This window comes from Rhinatrema bivittatum, chromosome 5 (genome assembly GCF_901001135.1).
Source record: "Rhinatrema bivittatum chromosome 5, aRhiBiv1.1, whole genome shotgun sequence".
Lineage (NCBI taxonomy): Eukaryota > Metazoa > Chordata > Amphibia > Gymnophiona > Rhinatrematidae > Rhinatrema > Rhinatrema bivittatum.
This window is the reverse complement of record NC_042619.1, coordinates 181,210,879-181,238,840: the sequence shown is the minus strand read 5'-3', so window position 1 is coordinate 181,238,840 and position 27,962 is coordinate 181,210,879. Positions and strand designations below refer to the sequence as shown.

Here is a 27,962-nt window from a genome sequence, read left to right as displayed (position 1 = left end):
GTTGGTTTTCTGTTTTGGAAAATATGAGAATATCATCTAGGTATATGACGACATGTGAATATAATAGATCCCAAAATATATCATTTATCATGGCTTGAAATACTGCAGGAGTATTGCATAATCCGAATGGCATAATTAAATATTCGTAGCAACCATCGTGCATATTAAAGGTCATTTTCCATTCATCTCCTTCCTGAATATGAATCAAATTATAACTTCCTCATAGATCTAACTTGGTAAATATTTGGGCTCCTCTAAGTCTATCAAAGAGCTCAATTATGAGGGGTAAGGGATATCGTTTTTTTTTTAATGGTATTCAACCCTCTATAGTCGATACAAGGTTGTACAGACCCATTTTTTTCCCCGACAAAAAAAAAAAAAGCCAGCTCCTGCTGGGGATGAAGATGGCCTAGTAAACCCCAGGCCAAGTTATCTTAGATAGATTGTTTCATAGCCTCTGTTTCTGGAACTGACAAAGAACATACTCTTCCTCAGGGAGGCATTTTACCCAGGAGCAGTTCAATGCCACAGTCATAATCTTGATGTGAGGGTAAAGTTTCTGTTTGTTGTTTACTAAAAAGACATTGGCGAATTCTACATATGGAGCGGGCCACCCAGGAAGGTCCGGAACGGTATGTGGAATGTTGAGTATTGGAGTCCATACTTGGATTAGACAATCCTTAAAGCATTGTGTGTTCCATTTTGACAACTGCAAGGATTTCCATTCAATATAGGGTTGGTGTAACATCAACCACGTTAGTCCCAAGATTATCTGGTTGACTGCGAAAGAAAGAACATAGAAGCAAATCTTCTCTTGATTAACGGCATAGTGATGCAGGAGATCTTTTCTGGCAGAGGTTCCCTGGATACTGAAGATACTGCGAGAGCAACTCTCAACTGTTCTATGGGAATTTGGTACTGTTGAACGATGCTTTGTTCTAAGAAATTCCCAGTCGTTCCCATGTCTAAGAAGGCTTGAAGATGTATAGATTTGTTATTCAAAGAAAAACTTATGGGAACAAGAATCTGTGGAGAGGGAGTTGAATGACCCAGGGTGGCCTCTCCTACCAAGTCTAGGTCCCAGATTTTCCTGGCTTCAATGACCAACCCCCATGCAGTATAAACAGAGATTGTGTTGTAGATGCCTGTCATTCTTCAGGAGTAATCCTGACTCGATCTATTTGCATGGGTTCATCAGAAGCAGCTCGCGATTCCTGCGGTTTGCTAGGAAGAACCAGACGTTGAAACTTGGGTGCTAGTCGAACTGACCGGCAAAGGGATGCTCTCTCATGAGACCTTTCCTGAAACCAGAGATCCAAACGGATTGCCAAGCTAATCAGCTCTTCTAAGGAATCTGGCGGTTCTCGTGCGGACAGCTTGTCCTTTATGGATTCAGATAATCCTTGACAAAAGATGGCTATTAGTCTGTCCTCTCCCCACTGAAATTCAGCAGCCAATGTTCGAAACTGAATGGCATACTCTCCCACAGAACGAGAACCTTGATGGATTTGTAACAGATCAGATGCAGCAGAGGCTGAACGTCTGGCTCATCGAATACTAATTGGAAATCTCGGAGAAAATGATCCAAATTGTCCAGCAAAGGATTGTCTCATTCCCAGAGTAGAGATGCCCAGGCAAGCGTCGGGCCCTCCAATAAAGTGAAAATGAAAATGACCTTTAGTCTTACCAGAAGGGAATAATGGAGCCTGAAGTGAAAAATGCATTTTGCACTGATTAATAAATCCTCTACATTGTTGAGGTTCTCTGTTGAAATGAGAAGAAGGAAGCCAAAGAACAGCACTAGTGGGTGAACTGGAAGGAACCGGTGTTGGGGTGGCTATGGCAAGGGCATCCATTCGAGCTGCGAGTCTTTCAAGAATCCCAGCTGCTTGGTCTAGAACTCCCTGCTGTTGCTGTACTCGAGTTGCCAGACTAGGAATTGCTTGTAAGTCTGTTAAATCCACTGGATCCATGGCCTTGACAAAATGTTATGATTTTAGTGGTTCCAATAATAGAAAGTAATATTCTTACCCTGAATGGAGACTGTACATAAATTTACTAGACTAGATTATGCTCCGAAGGCAGCTAGACAGGATATGGCCCAATACAAAGTTCCATCTGGTAGTTGAGGCAGACAGCACACAAAACAGTCCAGAGTCCGAACCAGGGTGAGGACAGGCCACGAACAATTCAATCCAAAGTCCAGTCCAAGTCAAGTCAGAGCATGGAGAAGCACCAATAGCAAAGCCACACTCTGCCTCAACAGCAGGTTGGTTTAAAGAAATGTAGCAGAGACAGCGTTTAAATCTTCAGTGGTTCCGCAGGAACATCAGGGAGGGATGAGCCAAGATAGAGCGCATGTCCCGTCGCACTCCTCTCAGCTGCTGCAGATGGTAATTGCCATGCCGCAGGATCGCTGAAGGTGAACAGCATCCAGCTTGATTCCTAACATTCCACAGTTTGATGCCAAAACCAAGGCCAACGATGCACTTTAGGATAGTCTATTTCTAATATTTTTCTATGACCATTTTACTGTACTTGCTTGGAGGCTGTGATTATTTTCTTTTGACTCATTTCCAAAAAAAGTGATTTTTCCTTGAAAGTACAATGTGGCCTCAAGAAAAAATGAGTAGTAAATAATTTATCTATTGCATTTTTCATGGCCATTTTTTTTCCCCGTTTTGTTAGCCCATTTCTTCGGCTGGAGTCATTTCTTTGGAGAGTTTTTCTTCTGCTCCTCTTATTGCTCCTTTTGTAGTAAGACTCCTCCGCTTGTTCTAGACCTTTTGTTTTTCTTCTTTGGGCTGTGTGTTTGAGATGTCAGGCTTTCCTTTTCTCTGGCTCCTTTTTCTTCTCCTTGATCAGGGAGGGAGTTGGTTGTTGGTTAAGCATCCTGAGTTTGGTTTAATTTGGGTGCAACCTTTGCTGATCAGTACAGGTGAGCTTGATTTGTGGACCTCACTCTTAGGGTTAGACTCCTTTTGTGGCTTGGTCCTCTACTTGGGGTTAGAGCTCCTAAGTAGCTTTTGTACCCGAGGTTAGAATCCCTAGGCAATTCTTAGACTTTCTGGGCTTGTAGTCCTTCTGCAGCTCTTCTTAATTACCTTTCACACTTGTTTGATAGCTTGCAAGGATTTATCTGGAGCCAGAGAAATTAGGACTTGCCAGTTTTCACTTATCAGGCTTGCCATTGTGGGCTATAGTGATGGTGTTGTCTGTTTTTGAATGCTTGCTGATATGTTTCAGCTGTGAAGAAATGCTCGATTCAGGAAAAGGATCAGGAAATCTGGTATCAACATCCAGATGCTCCTTACTTCTGAGGCACATCTTGTACTTAGGCATATGAGCAGTTACCCATCCAGGTAGGAAAAACTAGCACTTAAATTATGCACGTGAACAGGTTCTCATACTTGGTATTGTAGATATGCAGGACACTGACGAGGCCAGAGGTAATACATAATGTTGGAACTGAATTTCCTCTACTAGGAATCCACTCTCTAGAAGCTGGTAAAAATCACTACTCAGATGTAACCTTCCCAGGACAAGGGAATACAGCATGTCTCTTTCTCTGAGAAGGAACCAAGGTGCCAAGGAAAAAATGTTTGCTTTTCCTTAACAGACACTGTATAAAGTTCTCATGTCCAGGATGGGATTGGGCCCCATCAACTTCTTTCAGGGCCCATAGAACACATGTGACCAGACCCTACTCTCACATCTCTAATTTATTTATTTACTTATTTGTTTTCTATACCGTCACTAAGACAAGCCATCGTAACAGTTCAATCATAAAAACTCATGTATCTAAAATAACATCAATAATAAATAGTAACTAAAATGTAGATAAGAAAATTAAAAAAAAACTTAAGTCCTAAAAAACACATTAATATTTAAAATAACAGAAACATTACTGAGTTAATCACTAAAATATGCATTAATTAAAAATTAAAGGGACTAAAAGGCATATCGGTAAAAGAATAAAATCTTTCTAATTCACTCTATATATGCTTTGCTGAAAAGCCAGGTTTTTAATTCTCGCTTAAACTTTTTAAAATCAATTTTGAGCCTCAGATTTGTTGGTAGCGTGTTCCAAAGTTTGGGCCCTGCTAGTGACACCGCTCTCTCCCTAACTTGATTCAAATGCTCAGAATGAACAGAGGGTAAAGATAGTAAGCCCTTATTGGCAGAACGCAGATTTCTCTGAGGAACGTGCAAGTCTAATAGCTGTATTTAGCCAGTCTACTTGCTCTCCATGTATGAGTTTATGAAAAATGCAGAGTGTTTTGAATTTAACTCATGATTCAATGGGAAGCCAGTGTAAGTCTATCAGGATAGGGGTGATATGGTCTTTTCCTTTTGCCTGTTAAAATTCTTGCCGCTGCATTTTGCAAGACCTGTAAAGGTCGAATGGAAGAGGTGGGGAGACTTAAAAGTAAGGAATTGCAATAGTCTGTGCTTGCAAAGATTAATGCCAGCAGGACCGTGTGAAAATCATTCTGCGATAAGGGTTTCAGACATTTCAGTATCATTAGTTTGGCGTAACCCTCCCTTACTTTAGTTGATATATGTTTTTTAGACACAGTTCTGGATCAATTATGACTCCTAAATCCCTCATATGTTCTGCCAGTGTAAATGTAGTATTATCTTGAAGTGTTATCAACCTTAAACTCCTGGGGGAAATTTTTCTTTCTAAAAAAATGATTTCAGTTTTCTCAAGGTTTAATACTAGCTTCATTTGTATGAGTAATTGATCAGTTACAAATACATTGCCATCGTTTCATAAGCTTTTTCAATGGTATCCTGGATTGGTAATAAGATTTGGATGTTGTCTGCGTATAGGCAATGGGTTAGACCAAGTCCGGACAGTAGGTCACAAAGGTAACATATAGATGTTGAATAGCGATGCTGATAAAGCTGATCCTTGGGGGACCCCAGTATTAAGTTCAATTTTGTCAGATATGGTATTACTAATTTGTACTTGATAGAACCGGTTGTTCAAGTAAGATGTGAACCATTTTAACGTGGTCTCTGTTAAACCTATTTCTGATAATCTCTGAAGTAAAATCTCATGGTTTACAGTGTCAAACGCTGCAGAAAGATCTAGTAAAATTAATAGAAATGCTTATCTGATGTCCATTCCTCTTAAAACTGTATCTGATAGGGAGAGAAGTAAAGTTTCGGTACTAAAATGACATCTAAAACAAATTGTGAAGGATATAGTATATCATTTGAGTCCAAGTGTATTGATAACTGCCAATGTACTATTTTTTCTATCAATTTTGATAAAAAGGAGAGATTAGACACTGGCCTATAATTATTAAGCATAGATGGGTCCAAATTTTTATCTTTAAAATGGGTCTGATTATTGCGCCTTTAAGTATGTCTGGGAAATGACCTTCACTAAATGACTTGTTAATAATATAGGTAATGGTTGGTAAGATTTTCTGTGCTGTTTCATTACTGCGATCGGAATGGCATCTAATGGATGATTTGCAGGGTTCAACATTTTTATCAACTTGTCTTCCTCAAGAGTTGAGGTTTCTTCAAAGTTTGACCATTTGAGAAGATCTTTTTCACAGAGGGTAATAACCTGTTTTTTTTAGCTCCATCTAAGTTATTCAGGAATTTATTTATCTTTGAAAAAATAGGCAATTTCATTACATCTTTCCTCTGTGAGTTCTAATCTATTATGGGAAGTGTCCGAGGTTAATTTATTCATAATTTTGAACAGGGATTTCTGATTGTTGGAAATTTTTTAATTTTCTTCCCATAATAGTCTAACATTGTTGATTAGTTTTTTATAATGGGATAAAAAAAGATTGGTAATTGCTTAACGCTTCGACAGTTTTATTCTTCCTCCAGGTGTTTTCTCTTTCTTTGCCATCCTAATTTCTTCATTGTACCAGGGATTTTGTTTTCCTTTGCCTGTCAGTTTTTTAATTTTAGTGGGATTGGTTCTATCTGTAATTTCTGAAGTTATTTCTAGCCATGAATCAACTGCACTGCTTGCAGTTGTTAAATTAATGTTCACCAATTTATCTGTAAGCTCATTATTTAATTCTTCGGTCTTAAATGGTGGTTTATATTTAAAATGGTGCGTTCCATTCGGTTGTAGCACTGGCAATGTTTTAAGGGTAAATTCTGCATGGATCAGAAAGTGATCTGACCAAGGAACTGGGGTTATACTCATAGTTGAGGTGGTTGTCATTTTGGTGTTGTAAAAAATTAAATCCAAGGCATGACCTGCCTTATGAGTAGTTTCTTTACTAAGTAAATTATATGCAAGGGCAGAAAGAGCCTCAGTGAGCATCTGACCCACTATGGAACATGGGTCCTTATCTACCTGAAGGTTAAAGTCAACAAGTATGATGGAAGGTTTGGATCATGTCCCATAGGCCTCTGATAGGGAGAATGGAGCATTTCATGACACTAAAAAGCTGCAAAAGCATTTCTTAGAAAGGGATTTGGAAGCCTATCAAATAAGCCTCATGATAACATTTTGGCATCTTGGGATACTCTGGTTTTAGTTAAATCTCATCCTCCCCTGGACATGGAACATTTACAGCAGTGACAGATCTGGACAACATTCCTCTGACCTAGTCAAAATCTGAGCTGGGTTCCAGCTGATCTAAGTTAGTCTTTGTGCTCTCTTTCATGAGTGCAAGGAAAAAGCTACTGATGGGGTTTGAAAGATCAATGGAAAAGATTACTGTGCCTCACCCATGAACCCCCAGCTAGGGATAAATGGGGCTTTAGTGAAAGTGAAGAGTGCAAGTAGTGACCTTAACCCTAAGCTACTACAGTCTCCACCAAATGAGTTCCCCAGTTTCTGGTACTAAAAACACCAGAGGTCTAACAGACCCTGTGATCAGCTCCATAGGTCTTTATCCTCTAATGACCTCAGAGAGTCAGGGGTCATTGAAAAAGCTGCTCTGACAACCTCTCAGCCAACCATAGGCTGTGCCATTATCAGGCATAATCCTTAGAAAAAGAGCTTTCACATCAGAGAGCTCAGGATACTATAAATCCTGGGAGATCCTCAGTAACAAGGAACCAAGTTCATAAGCTGTCAGAGGGGTGGCTCTCTAGAGATCTTCCTGTTCCTGTAGAGGAAGTGAATCATGGCTCTCACTCATCCATCATATCGGGACACTGACATTCGATGCCCATTTTCATCGGCTCACTCATCAGTATACAACACCAGAAGATTCCTAAAGGTACAGCAGCACCCGATGCCCTCTGTGCCTGACCGATTCCCATCAGTGCACTAGCATCCGATGTTTTCTAGGGCATGACACTATCGGTACATCAACCACTACCAATTGCTCCCATGCCCAGATCTGAGGCTTGCTATCCAGCTCCTGTTCAAGACTGCCCGGCCAGAACAGGCTGGCAGGAAGGAAAGCCACATCATCCAGGAAACCAAAGGTGATAATTAACCTGGGCTTTTGGAGATTGGCGAGATTCCCAAGATTGTGGAGAGGATGAGCTCCCTCACAGGAATGCTCGAGGAATTAATGGCAGATGATAGAATAACCCCTCTCCTGAATCAAGTACTATTTTAGTCCCAAACCCAGAGCATAGGTCCGGGGGCAGGGCAGAGAAATTAATGGATCCCTCAATGTCAATAACTCCGTTGATGCACATCTGGAGGACTAAGTCTCCCAGAACAAAGGAGCTCTGGGAGACTTAGTCCTCCAGATGTGCATCAATCTTGGGAAGCCTCACAACGAAAGCCACCACTCGTCTGTACCCAAGTCAAGTCTACAGCTGACCTACTGATAAGAGGCCTAGCCAGGCCATACAGGGGCACTGAACTGCAGGCCTCTTGGGGCATCAGACTAATGGCAAAAATCATGACTTGAAGGCTGGGTAAAACCTAAACCAGGTTGTGCTGGGGCACTGGGCCACTGCACTATGCTGTCAACAGAGCTAAAATGGTAAGAAAACAAGAAAAAAAAACAAAAACGGGAGAAAAACCTACCTAGAGGACTTAGAGGGGAAAAACAAACCTGTAGGCCCTGCGAGAAACAGCTCCTGCAGCTCTAGAAACCTTTACTGCAGCAGCTGTGAGACAGAAAAAAAACTGACTAACAGGCTCTGAAGAAAAGATGAAATTGAAAGGGTCCTTTCCTGGGTGCAAGAAGATTACTAGGGCTGCACACACCCTGTAGGATATGCTCAAAGCTTCTAGAAGCTTTGAGGTCAAAGATCTGTGTCAGACTCCATCCAATGTCACTCGTGTGAAGACTGCCATCCTGTTTTCCTGGGAGAACTTATCTTTTATGCTATGAATAAATCCTGCACTGCATGAAAAAATGCCTGTGTTTCATGTCCTGTGGCTAGCCACCTGACACTTAGCCAAGGAACTTAGGGTGGATCTGCACACACATCCTATTATGAAAAAACTTTGCAAAGGGTTAATGCAATCCCTTGCTAAGTCTTCACACCTTTGTACCTTTTTCATCTTCTGCTGACTAAAAAGTATAAATCAAAATGCTTTTAAGTAGAAGTTTTCCACTTATCTACCTAACATATTCTACACTTTCATCATGGAAGAATAATATTAATACTCCAAAAGTAAAAGAAAATTATTCCTTACCTGCTAATTTTCGTTCCTGTAGTACCATGGATCATTCCAGACTGTGGGTTATGTTCCCTGTCCAGCAGATGGAGTTAGAACCAAAAATTCCCAGGGGAGGACCTATATAGCCACGCCTCCCTCGCCTCAATCCTCAGTAACTGGACTAGCAAAGCCAAGACGAGAAGAGACAGAACCAGAGGAATCAATTAATCTCAAAAATATAGAGAAAAAATAACAGCTGTAAGTGACAGCAACTAACTTGTACTCAAAAAACTGTAACTGAGAACTTGCAAACAGCACTGTGTTCAAAGACACAGCTCGCAATAACTAGAGATACAGAGTGAAAATATTGTGAAGACAGGAAAGCAGGGATGGCCCACAAAGAACCCCCAAAACCAGGGAGGGGTCTGGAATGATCCATGGTACTACAGGAATGAAAATTAGCAGGTAAGGAATAATTTTCTTTTCCCTGTACGTACCAGGATCATTCCAGACTGTGGGATGTACCAAAGCTTCCCCATCATGGGTGGGTCGCGGACAGCCCTCCCCGTATGACCCTGTCTCCAAGCTGACCGTGAGACGGCGCGCGAATGTCTAGACGCTAATGTCTTGCGAAAGTGTGGAGAGACTTCCATGTGGCCGCCCTACAGATTTCCTGAGAAGAAACTGCAGAACTTTCCGCCCATGACGTCGCTTGAGAGCGGAGAGAATGCGCCTTAACAGCTAAAGGTGGAGACTTACCCACTCCAATGTATGCGGCTGTAATCGCTCCTTTCAGCCAGCGAGCGATTGATTGTTTGGATGCCATGCAACCCTTCCTGGGTCCCGACCAAAGGACAAACAAATGATCGGAGAGTCGAAATTCATTAGTGACCTCCAAATAATGTATCAAAGAACGTCGGACATCCAACCGACGCAGGTCAGAAGAATCAGAGGATAAAAATGACGGAAGCTCTATCAATTGGTTGAGATGGAAAGTCAAGACCACCTTCGGCAAAAAAGATGGAACTGTCCGCAGGGATACTCCCCCTGGCGTGAAACGAAGGTATGGCTTCCTACATGATAGAGCTTGTAGTTCAGAGATCAGCCGTGCTGAGCTGATCGCCACCAGGAAGATGGTCCTAAGGGTGACATCCTTGAGTGTGGCCGAAGTCAGAGGCTCAAAAGGCGGTGCACATAGAGCCCGGAGTACCAAATTGAGATTCCAAGAAGGACAAGGTGGTCTAATTGGAGGCTTCAAGTGTTTTACCCCCTTTAGAAAACGTAGGATATCTGGATGTGAGGCCAGGAGCTCCCCGTCATTACTACGTAGGAAGGCTCCCAACGCCGCCACCTGCACACGAAGAGAATTATAGGCAAGACCCAAATCCAGACCAGCCTGTATGAAGGAAAGCACATGTGTCACCGAGGCCTGCATTGGTAGAATCGATTTTGACTCGCACCATTCCTCAAAAACCTTCCATACTCTGACAAATAACCGACGTGGATGTCTTCCTAGTTTTCAGAAGCGTGGAGATGACAGATTCTGGATATCCGCGCCGTCTCAATTGACGCCTCTCAAAAGCCAAGCCGCAAGACAGAAGCGATCTGCCTCCTTGAAAAATATTGGTCCTTGGCGAAGAAGACGTGGCAGATGACTGAGCCGAAGAGGGCCGTCTACTGCCAGATTGAGAAGATCTGCAAACCATGGTCGACGAGGCCACTCTGGTGCAACTAGGATCACCGGACCTTGATGCGTCTCTATCCGTCGGATAACCTTGCCCACTAGAGGCCACGGAGGAAAGACATACAGGAGACACTGTCGAGGCCAGGGAAGAACCAGCACGTCGACTCCTTCCGCGCTGTGCTCTTGCTTGCGGCTGAAGAACCGGGTGGCCTTTGCATTTGTCGTGGTTGCCATTAGATCCACATGGGGTCTCCCCCAACGCTGTACTATCCTTCGCATTGCGTCCTCCGAGAGTTCCCACTCTCCGGAATCCAGGTGTTGTCGACTGAGAAAATCTGCCTGAACGTTGTCCACGCCCGCTATGTTCGAAGCCGCTAGCCGCTGTAAGTGTAGCTCCGCCCATGTCATCAACTCGTCGGTCTCCAACGAGACTAGATGGCTTCTGGTGCCCCCCTGGCGATTGATGTACGCCACTGTGGTTGCATTGTCTGAAAGAATCCGAACCGCTCGACTGCGTACCAGTGGGTAGAACCCCTGCAGCGCTAGACGGACTGCTCTGGTCTCCAGCCGATTGATGGGCCAAGTGGACTGTTCCATCGTCCATCGGCCTTGGAGAGACCTGTCCTGACAGACCACCCCCCAGCCGGTGAGACTGGCATCCGTGGTGACGACCACCCAATCCGGGTTCTGTAGAGACACTCCCTGAGCTAATTGTTGAGGGTCCAGCCACCACTGTAAGCTGAGCAAGACAACATCCGGGATGGGCAGTACTGCTTGAAAATCTCTCGACACTGGGTTCCATCGTGAAAGCAGAGACCTCTGGAGAGGCCTGAGATGAGCGAAGGCCCACGGAACCAAATCGATTGTTGAGGCCATGGTTCCCAGTACCTGGAGATAATCCCACGCCGTGGGAGCAACTAGTGCCATGAACCGTGTTACCTGAGCACGCAGAGCCCGAGCTCTGTCCGGGTGCAGAAATACCTTGGCTCGGCTGGTGTCGAAGTGTGCTCCCAGAAAATCCAGCGATTGGGACTGTATCAGTTTGCTCTTTGAGAAATTGACGATCCATCCCAGAGACTGAAGAAGCTGTACTACCCTGTCTACAGCACGGTAACCCTGCGTCCTCGACTTCACCCAAATGAGCCAGTCGTCTAGATAGGGATGTACAAGGATACCCTCCTTGCGGAGCGCCGCCGCCACCACTACCATGATCTTGGTGAAGACACGCGGAGCCGTCGCCAGACCAAAAGGGAGAGCACGAAACTGAAAATGCTGTCCCAAAATCTTGAAGCGTAAGAAGCGCTGATGATGGTGATGGATCGGGATGTGAAGGTATGCCTCTGTAAGGTCCAAAGAGGGCAAGAATTCTCCCAGATGCACGGCTGCTAACACTGAACGGAGTGTTTCCATACGAAAACGAGGAACTCTGAGACACTTGTTGACCGTCTTGAGATCCAGGATAGGTCGAAAAGTGCCCTCTTTCTTGGGAACCACGAAGTAGATTGAATAATGACCTTTTCCCAGTACCGGTAGCGGCCTCCAAACTATCACCCCCAGCTGTAGCAGACGATCGAGAGTCTGTCGGACTGCTAATTGTTTGAGACGGGAACCGCAAGGAGAAAACAGAAAACGATCTCGGGGTTCGTGTACAATATCTAATACGTAGCCTTGTCTTAAGATGTCCAGCACCCACTGATCCAACGTAATTTGGGCCCACTCCTTGTAAAAGAGAGTAAGGCGACCCCCCAGGTGGGGGATCCCCTCTTGGGTCCTTCTGGCATCATTGTGAAGCCTTCGAGGAAGGACCTGCCCCTTGAGTATCCTTACCGTGGCGGCGCCCTCGAAAGGACCGGTTCCAGGTGTGTGATCGTGTAGAAGGAGCCCGAGGTGTCTGCTGTCTAGTAGGATGCGACCTCCGTTGATTCCGGTACCTATTTCTGGAGGAATAAAAAGATCTAGAAGAATGTGGACGATCTTCTGGTAGCTTGTGCACCGCATTCTCATTAAGAGATCTGATGATCTGATCCAAATCTTCCCCAAATAGGCACCTACCCTTGAAAGGAAGGGAACTCAGGCACGTCTTAGACGAAGCATCTGCCGCCCAGTTGCGTAGCCACAAAAGACGACGAGCGGACACCGCCGCCACCATGGAACGAGCGAGGACCCTTAACAGATCATAAAAAGCATCAGCTCCATAGGAAACCACCGTTTCAAGTCTATCAGCCTGAATAGTCTCTGCCTGAGGCAAAGATTGGGAAGTGAGAAGCTGTTGTACCCAACGCAGAGCTGCTCGCTGTGCTAGGGAACTGCAGATAGCAGCCCTCATCCCCAACGCTGAGACTTCGAAGATACGCTTGAGGTAAACCTCGAGCTTGCGATCCTGGACATCCTTCAACGCCGTCCCGCCTGTGACCGGGATGGTAGTATGTTTAGTGACCGCGGATACCGCTGAATCAACAGCAGGAACCTTAAGAATCTCCAAGAAATCAGTGGGGAGAGGGTATAACTTTTCCATGGCTCGACCGACTCGAAGATTGGCCTCAGGAGTATCCCACTCCCTTGAAATAAATTGCAAAATGTAGTGATGCATGGGAAAAGCTTTCGCTAGAGGTCGTAAGCCCGCTAGGAGAGGATCCCCTTTCTTAATCTTCGGATCCTGAGCCACAGGATCCGGAGGAGGGTCAATGTCCATTTCCTGGAGGATGTGGGGGATGAGATCATCCAATTCCGCTGCTTGAAAAATACGGAGGACCCTCGGGTCGTCACCTTCTACCTGGGCCGCCAGGGAGGGATCATCCGCATCTGGATCTTGCCATGGATCCCCCGACGGTTGTTGCAGCGGTATAGGAATCACGGGGGGGGGGGGGGGGGGGGGCTGAGTGGACCCCGCACCCCCTGTGGGCAAAGAAGCCCTCCCTAAGGGAGGGTCTGCCGTCGAAAGCTGTGTCACGCAGGCCAGTTTGGGGGGAGGGGGACCCCAAATTCCAAGATTCGGATCCCTGCTCTGTAAAAATGCCTTGTGCATTAAAACAATGAATTCTGGCGAAAAAGCGGGAAGTGCTGATGAGGGCCCCCCCGAGACGTCGTCCCCTTGCCTGCCCTGGTCCGTTGCGCTCCGAAACTCCATACTGTTAGAGGAAACCTGGAGAGGAGCATAGACGTCCTCCTCAGAGAGAGCTGCCTCAGAGTCAGCTGAGAAAATGGCCGCCGTTCCCGCGCTGAGGGGAAACAGGGCATGCCGCTTCCTGCCAGCGCGGTCCGACTCTCCTCCAAGCTGCCTACCAGGTAAGCCATACTCCCCCTCAGGAAAAGCTGAAGAAAATCCCTCTGAGGTCTGCTGAAGCCCGTGCCAAGCTCCGGAGCCATTCGGCGATTTTTGCATCGCGGCGGGAGGGAGGGGGAGGGGCGGCTGCGGCGCGCGGCAACAACTGAAGCGGCAAATTAATAAAACTCTTCGGACTCCGGACCCCTCACCGTCCCCAAGAGACCGTCAGGGAAAAACGCCGTCCCGACAGTGAGCAGCTCCGGGGAATGGGTCGTCGCAGAGCTGCAGGGCGGGAACTCCAATCACTCCCTGAAAGGGAGGAGGGGAAAAGGAAAACTCCGGGGCTAGGGGGAGTGGTCGGCACTACAGACTTTCACCCCTCATAAATTCCTGTTCCTACCAACGACTGTAAATGAAATAAAAATAACACTTACCACACTCTAGCCAGGCAAGGAAGAGGAAAAAACAAAGAGATAGGAAGAGAGAAATAAAGTGACAGGCAAAAAACCCACCTGTCAGCAAGTTCCTGACTGGAAAACAGTGTCTCTCTTTGAACGGAGTGGCCCTGTCAGAAACACTACAGAACCTATCCCTTAGAAGAAAACCTTTATCTAATATTATTTAATTGATTCCTCACAGAGAAAATAAAACTAGAAAAGTGCTGGGGACCACCGTGTCCCCTGCTCAATCTGCTGGAGTTAGAACTATACTGGGGATTGAGGCGAGGGAGGCGTGGCTATATAGGTCCTCACCTGGGAATTTTTGGTTCTAACTCCATCTGCTGGACAGGGAACATAACCCAGAGTCTGGAATGATCCTGGTACGTACAGGGAATGAATTTTAAAATAGTCTCAATTGATAAGTATTCACACTCTTTGACTCAATACTTGAAGGAAGCCCCTTTTCAACAACAGCAGCAATGAGTCTGCGAGCCAAAGTGACCATCACCAAATATCATGTCTTTGAAGTCAGATTCTTCAATTCATAAAAGTTCAAAGGCTTGAAAGGAGCTTTCATGAACTGGGTTAGCATTATGATGCGGTACCAACACATAGTGGGAGATTTCACTTGAAGCATGTCCCACATGAATCTGACAACTAGAGCAGTGTTTCCCAATCGTCTCCTGAAGGCACACCTAACCAGATGGGTTTTCAAGATATCCATAATAAATGAGATAGATATGCATGCACTGGAGACCAAATATAAGTAAATCTATCTCATGAATATTCATTGTGGTAATCCTGAAAACCTGACTGACTCGGTGTGCCTCCAGGAGAGGTTTGGGGAAACACTGAACTAGAGGCTGTACAAAGGTGGATTTATCTTCTGGAGATGAACCCTAACAAACAACTCTAAAAGATACAAACAGTATTCTAGCAGTTTTTGTGGGGGACAAGAGAAAGGATCTATGGTCTTTCCCTCACACCAAATGACAAACTTCCCCCACTTAAAACCATAAGATTTTCTAGTATAAACTGCTTTAGAAGACAGAGAATCTGAGAACTTGCCAAGCAAACTGAAGGGTATTTTCCATTACAAATCTGAAATACTTCCTGTGACTTGGATATATTGTTATTTAAGTGTAAGCATCCTTTAAACCTAGAAAACTTAACCAATCCCCTTTCAATACAATTGGGATTAAGGTGTCCAAGGAAATCATTTTGAACTTTTCCTTCATTATAAACTTGTTCAAAGCCCTTAGGTCTAGGACGGGGCAGTGTCCTTATATCTTTTTCGGAATTAGAAAATACTTGGAATAAAATTCTCACCGTTTTCCCAGTGATGGAACCAATTCAATCCCTTTGGTTTTTTAGGGGGGAGAGAGTTCCATGAATAACATGGCCTGATGCTGAGAAATAAACCAAGACCCTCTGGTTGGGCTACTTGTCTGGATTCCCAACAAGCAAAGTCTATATCCATCCCTCACAATACAAGCCAACTGTCTGAGGTTACTCTTAACCAATGGTTTATGAAAAACCTCAGCCTTTCCACAAGAAGTTTCTCCGGAATGGATACTGGCTATGCAACTCTAAATCCAATTAAAACCCTATCCCAGGTTTTGGCTGGGGAGTGGCATGTGACTTTGGGACTCTGAGATAAGAGCAAGGACCTGTTTAGAAGAACTTCATTGGCTTTCAGCCTCGCACAGGATACGTTTTAAGATCTTATGCTTGGTTTTTAAAGCTTTACACAGAGGCTTCACATGATATCTAGCAAATCTAATTATACCCTTCACTTCTAGGGCTTAATGTTCTACTCAGCAGGAAATGTTAGAGCTTTCTGATCCAAGATATATCCATCAGGTGGCCTTTAGTTATCGAGGCCTCCCTTAATGGAAAGCCTTAAGTTTAGAGAGAGTTAAGGAGCTGATTGTTCAAAGTGATTAAGGCATGGCTTAATAAACAGGATTTTACTTACAACTTTGATCCCATATTGCTGTAATTTTTATATTTTTTTAATTATTTTAATGTCTGATTTTGTTTTAATATTGCTAGTGGTTTCTTTTTATTTCTGATTAATGATGTATAACAGATTAATAAACTAAACTAAGCATAATTCTCAAACCAGAATACAAAGAACATGGAATACAAGAACAAAGAATATGGAAAACAGAAAATTATGACACATCATGCTATATACAGAATTCCTTGCACTGCAGAAATAGTTGCCTGACCTTGCCAACTATACTGCAGCTTAAACCTTCCAACCAGAGAAGCGACCAATAATTGGACAGCCTTATCTCTATACATTCCTAGGAATATGGGGTCATTTATACTGAAATGTACATTTGACACTGAAAAAAGGATACTAAATGAAAAACAAACAGCTCTAATTATAGTACTTGTATATTTATGCATATACATGTTTGACGAACAAAAGATCAAGACCAAACTCTCTGCCTATCTTTGCCCTTTTCCTCTGCTGGACACCTGAAGAAACTGCATGCCTATGGCAGCTGTCTTGTGATCAGACCCTGAGAAAGGCAAAGAACCACCCCTCCTTACACACTTCATGTATCTGATTAAGTGGACTCTGCCCTGAAAGCTCATCTCTCAAATTAGTTATTTACTCTATACGGTACCCACCTTCCTTTTGTCATTTTTGCTGCACCAGACTAACATGGCTATCTCTCTGAAGATCTAAGAATAGGCATAATTTGTCTGTTTAATTTGGGAGGAGGGTGCAAGGCTATGGAAATCATATTGGTGGGGGGTTGACTCAGCAGTAGTTGGGAGCATTTGGGAATACTGCCTCAACCCAAACTGTGCCTTTAAGTCTGAGAATTCTTCTCTGGGGGAACCACAGTGTGATTCCGTGATCTCCTGGCCTTCTTGAGAATAGATTTGACCACTACTGATTGGTAAGAAAGCTGTAACCCACTGAATTTGGGAACCTTCTGGACTTGCATCTGCTTTCTTATTCACAGAGCTATATAGAGAGGATGATTGCTCACATTTTCATCTCCTCTCTAAGGACTTCGTGGTTGGGCACTGCCACAAGATCCTTAGAGGGACTGTGATACTGGAGGACATCCAACCTATGGGCCCTTGACTCACCTCCGTCTCTATATTGAATGGCATAGCTTCTACTATTCTCTTTATAAAATCATTGAAGGAGAAAACTTCTGAAAGAAAGAGGTGCAAATGGAGGTCTGAAGATTCTTCCTCTTCAGAAAGGTCTTAAACCACACCCCACAAAGCATCAGTCTCTGAACCAGGTATGTTAACTGGTGAAACAAGTAAGCTTCTGCTTGATAATCATGGCCCTGAAAAGACCTTCAGGTGACAGGGGGGGGGGGGGGGGGGGGGGGGGGGGGGGGGGGGGCTAGGCAACGATGCACTACAGTGCAATGATCTGGAAGACATACGATGAGTGAGGTAATCAAATCTGCAGAAGATACAAAATCGTTCCAAGTAGTTAAATCACCAGCAGATTGTGATAAATTGCAGAAAGACCTTGTGAGGCTGGAAAAATTGGGCATCCAAATGGCAGATGAAATTTAATATGGATAAGTGCAAGGTGATGCATATAGGGAAAAATAGCCCATGCTATAGTTACACAATGTTAGGTTCCATATTAGGAGCTACCACCCAAGAAAGATCTAGGCATCATAGTGGATAACACATTGAAATAGTCGATTCAGTGTGCTGCGGCAGTCAAAAAAGCAAACAATGTTGGGAATTATTAGAAAGGGAATAGTGAATAAAACGGAAAATGTCACAATGCCTCTGTATTGCTCCACTGTGAGACCACACCTTGAATACTGTGTACAATTCTGGTCGCCGCATCTCAAAAAAGATATAGTTGCGATGGAGAAGGTACAGAGAAGGACAACCAAAATGATAAAGGGAATGGAACAGATCCCCTATGAGGAAAGGGTAAAGAGATTAGGACTGTTCAGCTTGGAGAAGAGGTGGCTGAGGGGGGGGGATATGATAGAGGTGTTTAAAATCATGAGAGGTCTAGAATGGGTAAATGTGACTTGGTTATTTACTCTTTCGGATAATAGAAAGAATAGGGGGCACTCCATGAAGTTAGCATGGGGCACATTTAAAACTAATCTGAGAAAGTTCTTCTTCACTCAACGCACAATTAAATTCTGGAATTTGTTGCCAGAGGATGTGGTTAGTGCAGTTAGTGTAGCGGTGTTTAAAAAAGAATTGGATAAGTTCTTGGAGGAGAAGTCCATTACCTGCTATTGATTAAGTTGATTTAGAGAATAGCCACTGCTATTACTAGCAATGGTAACATGGAATAGACTTAGTTTTTGGGTACTTGCCAGGTTCTTATGGCCTGGATTGGCCACTGTTGGAAACAGGATGCTGGGCTTGATGGACCCTTGGTCTGACCCAGTATGGCATGTTCTTATGTTCCTTCCACACTGTATTCGATAACATCAGGGCAACCTGAGTTATCTATGTCCCACAGTGAACCAATACCAATGCAAAGTTGCCAGATGCTTTGAAGTTTAAAAAACCATTTGAACTTCCGTCTGCACCAGTCATGATGCATTTGAGTGAGCCATAACTTACTAAATGACAGCAGAAAAAGACCCAATGGCCAATTCAGTCTGCCCAGAAAGGTTTTTTTTTTAGGTAGTAACTGCAGGTTCATGCGGGTTGCCCCCCACTCCCCCTCCTCATGCCTTCTATAAAGCCAAACAGTCAATCACTTCTTGAATTATTCTCTTCAGCTCCTCCTTAAAATTGCCAGTGCTGACATTGTTTGGGATACAGGTGTAGAGGTGACATCTTTCTGGGTCACTTGAAGTGAAAAAGGTAGCTGGACCCCTGGAGACTAGTACATCCTTGCAGACTTACTAGAGAGCAGTCCTCTCTGCAACGATGCTTGGGAGAACATCTGACAGCCACCAGTAACTCCCTGCTCCCAACATCATGCATTGATGGGGACTGCCTTTGACTGATGCCAATGAAGTGAAACCCTTTGCTTTCAATAGGTGGGAAGAGCAAGAAGATTTTTCACTCCCATGTCTCCTAACATTGCTTGACCCGAAGGATAAGCAATGCTTCCCTGAAGTCAATGTATCACCAGCGTCCACTGCAACTCCTGAGTCCTATGACACAGATACCCAAGCAGGCTGAATCAGTCTCTGAAGCTAAGTTTTGGTGTCGCTCCAGGCACTGTTTTGAAACTTCAGAACCGTTGTGAGGAGGAGACACATTTTGACAGGTGCTGCGCCCAAAGATGACATGTTGAAAGCCTAAGCATTTCATGCAGTCTTTGTATGAGTCAGTTACCAATGACATAAGACTGTATTGAATGCATTTCTTGAAGCTGCAGGCTCACCTCTCAAAATCAAATGACTTGATGAAAAAACCAAACATATACTTACTGATGCCATCTGATGCACCATAATAATCATGCACTGAACCCTAGCTTTGAAAAAAGAAAGAAAACTTCAAAAAAAAAAAGATAACTAATAAACTTACAAAGGAACAGGATTGCAGGAAAAAGCTGGACTGGATGAGGTAAGATGAAAAACTACCTTAAAAAAAGAAAAAAAAACATGCTGCTACAACTAATAAAAATGTCCTTTAGGCACTGTGGACAAAGTGAAACAGGAAGTGAAGAGGGGAGCCCTGCATGACACAAACATGGGGACAACCCGCATATGTTCAGTGAAGCATGTAGAAAGCTCTGGAAAGCTCTTCTCTGGGGTTCTATTAATGTCATCATTCATCTGAGTGGAATGGATATCCTGTTGGTCTTCAAAGAATTAAAGCTCCCTGGAGAAGTTTTGGATTCCACAGGCAAAAATATTATTTGAATTTAAGAAAGCATGGGACAAGCGCACAAGATCCTTTACAGAATAGAAAAAGAGATATAGCTAGTTTTATAGCTAGGTCTGCAGTATTGAAGCAGGAAGAGAAAACCATGCAATCTGTCGTCATACTGTACAGTTCAAATCAAATACCTGCATCTGCAGCTATTTCCATAGCAATACTACTATATGGTGGAGGTGAGAAATCTGCTTCAGAAGATGTGACCGCTTGAGATGTATTTGCTGGTGTAGTTTGCATATGTGCAGAAGTTGAAGGCTGCTCAATAGTGGACAATTCTGGTGCATCATCTTCATTATGAAGCTATAAAAAAGCAAAAGTTATCAACATTTAAATGATCAGATCATAACACAAACCTCCACAGTAACTGCCACAGAGATTCACTCAGAAATTACATTAAATATTCAAACATTTAATACCCCTGCAGAAATAAAACTAATGGCTTACAGTCTTTTTCCTATCTGAATGTTCATTATTACCACCTGCCTCAGAGCATCAACAATGATCACAATGCTATACAAACAAAATAAAATTAATAAATTAGCAAGGTACTCAAATTACGGGGCAGAAGAAATATTTGTGCGTAGAAAACAGGCGCTCAATGTTGACTGCCCAATTTCCTAATGCACACCCAGCCACCTCTCCTGGGTACACAATGTAATATTTAAATGAGGGGGTGCTCTAAAAAGGAGGCGCTAGGGAAAACTGTGTATCCCTAGTGTCTCCTCAGCATCGGGCAAGCCGGAGAGGTGGCTGTCAGTGCTGGTTAGGAAAACAAATGCTCAATACGAGAATCCATTTTCTCCCGCTACCAACACAATATATACACACAAGATACACGGCTTGGACTGTGCATCTTATATTTATATTGGGCACCCAGAATTTTTTTTTTTATTTTATTTATTTTTTTTTTTTAACTGGAATCTGCTTTCTGTGGTTCCTCCTACTTAGTATCATGATGATACTAATAGGAGGAATCATAGAAAGCAGGATTTTTTGTTTTTATCAATGAACCCCAAGCATGGCATACCTTTACACCAGCCCCGGGCTGGCGTAAAATTTGGCATATTGCAATAGGTGCATTGGCTGTGCAGGAAATTTTTTGCATCGCGAGTATTAGCTAATAGCTTCATCTATGTGGAATTTACATGTAATGAGCACTAAAAATTATGCAGTATTGCATCAGGGGTTATGGACGCACGTCCAATCGCATGTTAAGCCAGTATTGCATCCACTCCAGAATAAGAAATTATAGACTATGGCTCTCACAGGAAACTTCAGTGTTTTATATGGAAAACAGAATAGGGCAATGTTTCTTTCAGTATCTAAGCTTTTTCATAGGTATACAGCTTTTGTGAATCTTATTACAGTTCCATGTTGTTCACTCTGTCAGTTATGCTCCAAAAAGCACATTTAAGCTGCTTTTTTGGACATTTAATAATTTAGTTTCCTTAGGCATTCCACCAAACATTGTGCCTTGAAATTAACTGAAGTTGAAATACAATAAAAATTATTTTCTCAGGGAACGCAAAACTGGCATTAAACGAGCTTTGGAACACTATCTGGCCTTTGTGCAGGTTAAAATGTGTGTGTACTCCAACATGTGCATGTTTACCTGCTGAGAAAAGTACTTTCTATCCATGATTGAGAAAGCAGCAGGGTCTCTCTGAAGACAGTATAATATAAATCCTCAAAGACGGGTGATGTCAAACAAAGCGTGGTCGGCAGCAGGCCTTGAGTGCTTCTAGATTTTAAGAGTTTTTCTGAGCATGTGTAGGACTGTCCCAGAACAGCCATCGTGTCTCAGGTTTTTAATTTACCTAATATGAGAAGCCAACTCCTAGGGCAGGCAGGTAAGTTCTGTGAGGACTTATACCCTGCTGAATTCAGGGAACACCTGCTACAGGTAAGTAACTTATGCTTTCTCAGAGGACAAGCAGGATATTAGGGTCCTCACAGGTTGGCCATCCCTAGCTACAAGGTTACCTTGAATCAAAAAGTGGGAAAATATAGATATGAACAGTGGCAATGGGCACAAAAATGTTTTGGTACCAACAGACCATTTTGAAAAGTTTAACATTTTCTTTTTAAAGATGACAACCTGGAAATAAAACGAATGAGGAGTTGTATTCTAAACCTCCAATAAACCCTTCAGGACAGACTAACCAAACCTTCTGCCACATCTAGACTTCCCATCCCAACAGTAATGAGATGTGACTGTGTGGATTTAACTCCATGTCACAGCCATGCAGATCCTCTTCCATGGAGGTAGATCTTAGGTAGACCACCGATGCCACCATGTCTTCGACATTATAAACATCGACATGCCCTTCCATAGTCAAGTCTACCTTGGTATAACAGAAATAAATGCAATCTGTTATCCAATTAGACAGTGTGTGTTTCACTATGGCAATTGCAGGTCTATTTAGGTCAAAAGAAATAACCATTACTACTTCCACAGAACTACTCAACATATGTACTCAACGTATATAAAATGCCCACAATTTCACACTCATGCTCTGCTCAGGAAGACTTCATATAAAAAGGCACGTAGACTGCACCATCAAACTCGGTGTCTCATGTCTTAAAACAAGGTGTGCCACAATGTTTATAATCAGTCTGGCAGGACCCAGTCAATTTTTTGAAATAATATTTTTATATATGCAAATAAAATCTCTTATTGGAGTAAGGCAAAGCCAAGTAAAGAGCTAACACGTAACTTCCAACTCCAGACTGGTAATGTTTAAATACACAAAAACTAATTGCAGATAAAATGCTTTGTCACAAAACATCCAACATTGAGAAGCTTCAAAATTTATCTTTGTCAGGGGTCAATTTATCATGCAGCAGTGGATAGAAATAATGCCTGCTCGGCTATCGGAGCTCCATTAAAGTCATGTTACCCATAGCAGAGGGTAACGAGTTAGTTCCTCGAATGCCATTTGAACCAATTTGTATCAATTGTTAATGGAGGAACTGCTATATCACTAATAGAGGATATGCACAAACGCGCATTAATGAAAAGATAAGTGATTTTGAGAAAGTATTTAAAAACATTTTTATTTGCACGATTAAACAAAGCAATGAAGGTATTGTTTTACCAATCAAAAACTGGATCAATTGAGGGGGGATCATTAAAAATATATATTAAATTTTCATGTAAGTGTATGATCAAGTATCAAAATAATTCATATATATAGCAATGAAAGTACTGTTAACGGTAGCACTCATTATGATAGTCCTTTTTTCCTAAACAATCTATACATTTTTATAAGTACCTTTCCTTTTTGTTTGGAGTGGTTCAAAATATTATAAACATATATTAGAAGCAGGTGGCAGTAGTCTAAGCAGGAGGCGATGAGACAGTGGATAAGGGATCTGGGTAGTGTGTTTATAAAGGAAGGGATATATTTTGAAGGCGGTGTAAAAAAAGAAACATTTCAGCAGTATATTGGATAGCTGTAGAGAAGGGAGTTGAATATTAACCCAAGGTTACAAGCTGAGGGGATTGAGATAACGACGAAGTTATCCACAGAAATAGAGAACAGGGGAAAGGGGAACTGAATTTGAGGGGAAAGGGAGTCACCATTTTTTTTTTTCATGATGTATGTGCCACTATGACAACTTACATTGCAAGCATGTTTTGTCTTGTTATTGTTGTTGTTCAGATGAGAAAATATGAATGATTTATATAACTAATGTATGATGCCTGAAGTTTGTTAAATAAAGAAAGATTAAAAAAAAAAAAAAAAAGAAAGGAGTTCAGTCTTGGTCATGTTGAGTTTAAGGTAGCAATGTGACATCCAGGCAGCAGAGTCAAATACGCAGGCTGAGATTTGGGATTGGATTTCTAATGAAATTTCTGGTGTAGAGAGGTAAATCTTTGCATCATCAGCATAAAGATGATATTGAAAGCCATGGGAGGAGATCAGTGCACCAATGGAATTAGTAAACCAGAGAGAAGAGGACTTAGGACAGGGCTCTGAAGGCACATCAATTGACAGTGAGATGGAGGTAGAGGAGGATCCATTAAAGGACCCATTAAAAGTGTGATGGGAGAATAAGAAAAACAAAGACTGACAGAGTCCTGAAATCCAAGTGAGAGCAGAGTATTAAGGAGTAAGTGGTGATCAGTGTCAAAAGCAACAGACAAATAAACAAAGAAATTAAGGAGGATAAACAAATAAAAGCCTTTGGTTTTAACCATAAACAGGTCATTGAAAACTTTGGCGAGGGCAGTCTCTGTGGAATGTACAGTGTGAAAACTTGACTGGAGTGGATCGAGAATGGCTTGAGATGAATCAAAGTCAAGTAGAGGAGGTAAACAGAATGTTTGCGTAGTCTGGATGTGAAAGGGAGAAGGAAGCTGGAAGAATTGTTAGCAATGCAGATAGGGTCAAGTATAGACAGCAGGGACAGTTGCAGTGAAAACTGATGAGACTAAGGGAGGACTGCAAAGGAAGGAGCTGAGGAGCTAGATGGGAATAGGGTCAGAGGAACAAGTGGTGAGTTTGGAGGAGAAGAGAAGATGAGCAGTTTCCTCCACTGTGATTTCAGAAAAGGAGGAGAGATGGTAGGGGCTAGAAGAAGAGGAGAGGAATTAAGTGGAGGAGGGGGAATTAGAGTAGACCTGGTTGAGAACTTGAGATTAATTTTGTGACCATTCCACCTTGGAAATAGCCATATTCTAGGCAAAGTGAAGGGGGATAGGAGGCAAAGGCAGTTTGAGGAAGGAAATGAGTTTGGCAAAGATGGCCAGAGTTGGAACAATACAATGTCAGATGGACAAACTAATCTTACTTGGCAGACTAGAAGGAAGTCAAAGGCACTAGATTTTAGCTAGAGATGGTCTGCAGGCACAAGAACAGAGGATGCGAATTATGGGGATGAGCCAAGGCTGGGGTAAGAGGAGGAGCAGTAGTGTCTAAAAAATTTAAAAAAGAGGAACATATAGTGCTTTAAGAAGAAACTGCCTAAAGCAACTGACTCAGACAATGTAGTGGAGGAGGAGAGGAGAAATGAGACTGTAGTAGAAAGGATACAAAGGTCAATAGCCTGGAAACACCTGATTGTGTTAATGATGAATGGACGAGGCTGTAAGAAATTAAAGTTATCATATGATGGTCTGAGAAGATAAGAATGGAGATGGAGTTGGAAAATAGGACTAAGTCAATGTAGTGGCCATGCTGGTGAGAAGAGGTGGTAGAGTAGAGTTGGAGTTCAAATAAAGAGGTTAAGGCAAGGAGTTTTAAGGCATGAAAGTTAGAAGCATTATCAGGATGGAGGTTAACGTATCCAAGAATAAGGGAAGGGGAAGATGGTTCAAGGAAAAATTAAAGCCAGGAATCAAAGGTTATGAGAAAGGAGGAAGGAAATTAAAAGACAGCTATTTGGAGAGGCAGTTAGGTATACAGGCAGATTGAGTGGATCTCAAACGAAGAAAATAAATGGGATTGAAGTGGAAAAGAGGTTGAAACTTACAGGAAAGGTGAAGCAGCAGTCCAACACCACCACCACGGCAAGGTGTATAGGAGAGAAGAACCTCCATGACAGAGAGCAGCAAATGACAGAGCCCTCGGGGGCAAGTCAAGGCCAAAAATTGAAAAGTATGAGAGATAAAGAGGTCATGGATTTGGGCAAGCTTGGTGGAAATACAGTGCAGTATTCCACAGAGAAGATGAGAAAGGGTTTGATGAGAGAGGGAGCAGAAATATGATTGGAGGTAACACACTGATGTGCACAGATGGGTTGAAAGTTGCCTTGGTGGGACAGGAATGAGCTTGATATCTCTAGCTGAGAAGGAGGAGCAGTAGAATATGGAGATAAGAGGTAGAAGTATGACGACAGTGATGAGGCTGAGATGTTTTCAGGGACAATGGAGATGGCTGGATGAAAGGAAGAAAACTTTAAAACTCAAAAACAGTGGACTGGACAGAATAGCTGGTGAGATGAAAAATGTAGAGCATGAGGATAGTAGGCAATGTTAGTAGCAGTTTGCTCTAGGGAATGGTGAGGATTAGCACCAGGAAGGGTAGATGTAGTAGAGCCATAGGAGGGGAAGGGCAAAGAGGAAAAATATATGACAAAGTAATGCTATAGCATGCACCTACTGGCCAGCTGATGGAAGTTCCAGTAGGTCCTCTCAGTTCCACCAAGGAATCTGAAGTAGACCGCAGATGTACTTCAACTTCCCAGTACCTGGCTGGCTGCTCTAGAGGCATGGGGTGGTAGCACCTTAGGCCCAAGATGGGTTGTGTTGACTTCTGACGTCACTCACTGGTACAACTGGAAATACACAGATGTTCTGCAACTTCTGCAGTTGGGTAGATTTTAATGACTTAACTCAGTTCCAGACAGAAAGGTAAAGCTCTTTTGTAGTCCAAACTATGTAAAGGTCTTACCTTTGTGGACATGTGGCTTGGGAAAAAATACTGGAAGGACTACTGATTGGTTACAGCAGAATTCCCACACTACATTAGGCAAGTACTTCGGGTGCAGAGACACCCTATTACACTTTGTTCCAGGTAGATAATTCACTAGGACATGAGGCTCACTCTGTGAGTCAAGTTGACTACCTCCAAAAATATGACATTCCAAGCCAGGCATTTCAACTCATAAGAATTCAAAGACTCAAAAGGAGCGTTCATCAATTAGAGATGAATGGAGAAGATAGATTCGCTATCAATGTCACTAAAGCTACTGGCATCAATATCACTACCGCCGGTACACCGAGAGTTCCCAGTACAAAATGAACCTCAGTCTATATCAATGCTGATGCTGTTGATGCATTGAATCAAGCCAGCTGACATTCCAAGGCCTCCTGGATTTTCTTTTTCAGATCCTCCTCAAAAATTGCTAGTGTCAACCCAGGATGAAAAACAAGAGAAGTTGTCACATCTTCCTGGGTTATCTGAGGAGTACCAGGCATTGTAATGTGGGCCCTTGGAGACTGTCACATTTTCCCAGATAATTTTAAGAAAAAAAAAACAAACATAAGAAATTGCAATATAGGGTCAGACAGAGTCTATCAAGCCCAGCATCCTTTTTTAACAGTGGCCAATCCAGGATACCTAGCAAATACCCAAACAATAAACAACAATAAATAAATCCCATGCTACTAATGCCAGTAATAAGCACTGGCTATTCCCTAAGTCAATTTGGTTAATAGCAGTTTATGGACTTCTCCTCTGGCAATGAATTTCAGAGCTTAATTGTGCATTGAGTGAAAAAGAATTTTCTCTGCTTTGTTTTAAATGTGCTACTTGCTTACTTCATGGAGTGCCCCCTAGTCCTTGGGCAGTCCTTGTATTATATGAAAGAGTAAAGAACCAATTCACATTTATCCATTCTAATCCTCTCATGGCTTTACAGACCTCTAGAATATCCCCTCTCAGCTGTCTCTTTTCCAAGCAGAACAGCCCTAACCTCTTTAGCGTTTCCTCATAAGGGAGCCATTCCATCCCCTTTATCATTTTGGTCGCCCTTCTCTGAACCTTTTCCAGTGCAACTAATTCTTTTTTGAGATGCGGCAACCAGAATTGAACTCAGTACTCAAAGTGAATGGCCTTCTCTATAGGGATGCTTGGAAAAATGTATACTTGCTACCAGTATCTCTCTGCTCTCATCACATTGCATCAACCATGAGTGATGTCTGTGCTTTTTCCCCCTTTGCTCTAAACTCTGCATTGGTATCCCTCACTGCAGATAGCAATGAAGCAGAATACTTTGCTTTCATTTGGTGGGAGGTGTAAGAGAACACTGTCTTCTTGACCTCTCAGTATTCAGTGTCAATGAAGACCAATGCTTCTTCAATGTCGATGCACCACCAGCATCCAATGCAGCTCTTCGGTCCTTCAATGTCAATAACTCCAAGAAGATTCATACTTAAGTAACCCAAAGAGCTTTTCCATGCATTGTAACCAAGTCTGATGATCTCTGGGAGTCATCTTCCTATATGTGGATCATCCAGACATGTTATGGTCTTTCCCTAGGTACAGTACATGCCTATCATAGGAATCTATGATAAAGTGCAGGTGCACTTGGGTACTTCATGAAGCTGCTGATCTTCTGTTTGGAGGTCATCAGATGAAAAATAGACAATGTTAAATCCAACAATTTGATTTTTTTAGTAAGAAAAAATGGCCTGAC

General features: G+C 42.9%; 1 protein-coding gene across 1 annotated transcript in view; it reads right to left on the bottom strand.

The window, feature by feature from the left end:
* Nucleotides 1-27,962, bottom strand: part of NDFIP2 (Nedd4 family interacting protein 2) — a 254,226-nt gene that overhangs the window by 166,425 nt on the left and 59,839 nt on the right. The window contains exon 2 of the mRNA XM_029603057.1: nt 19,949-20,117. Coding sequence (XP_029458917.1) covers nt 19,949-20,117 — 169 coding nt within the window. The remainder of the gene's footprint in view (nt 1-19,948; nt 20,118-27,962) is intronic.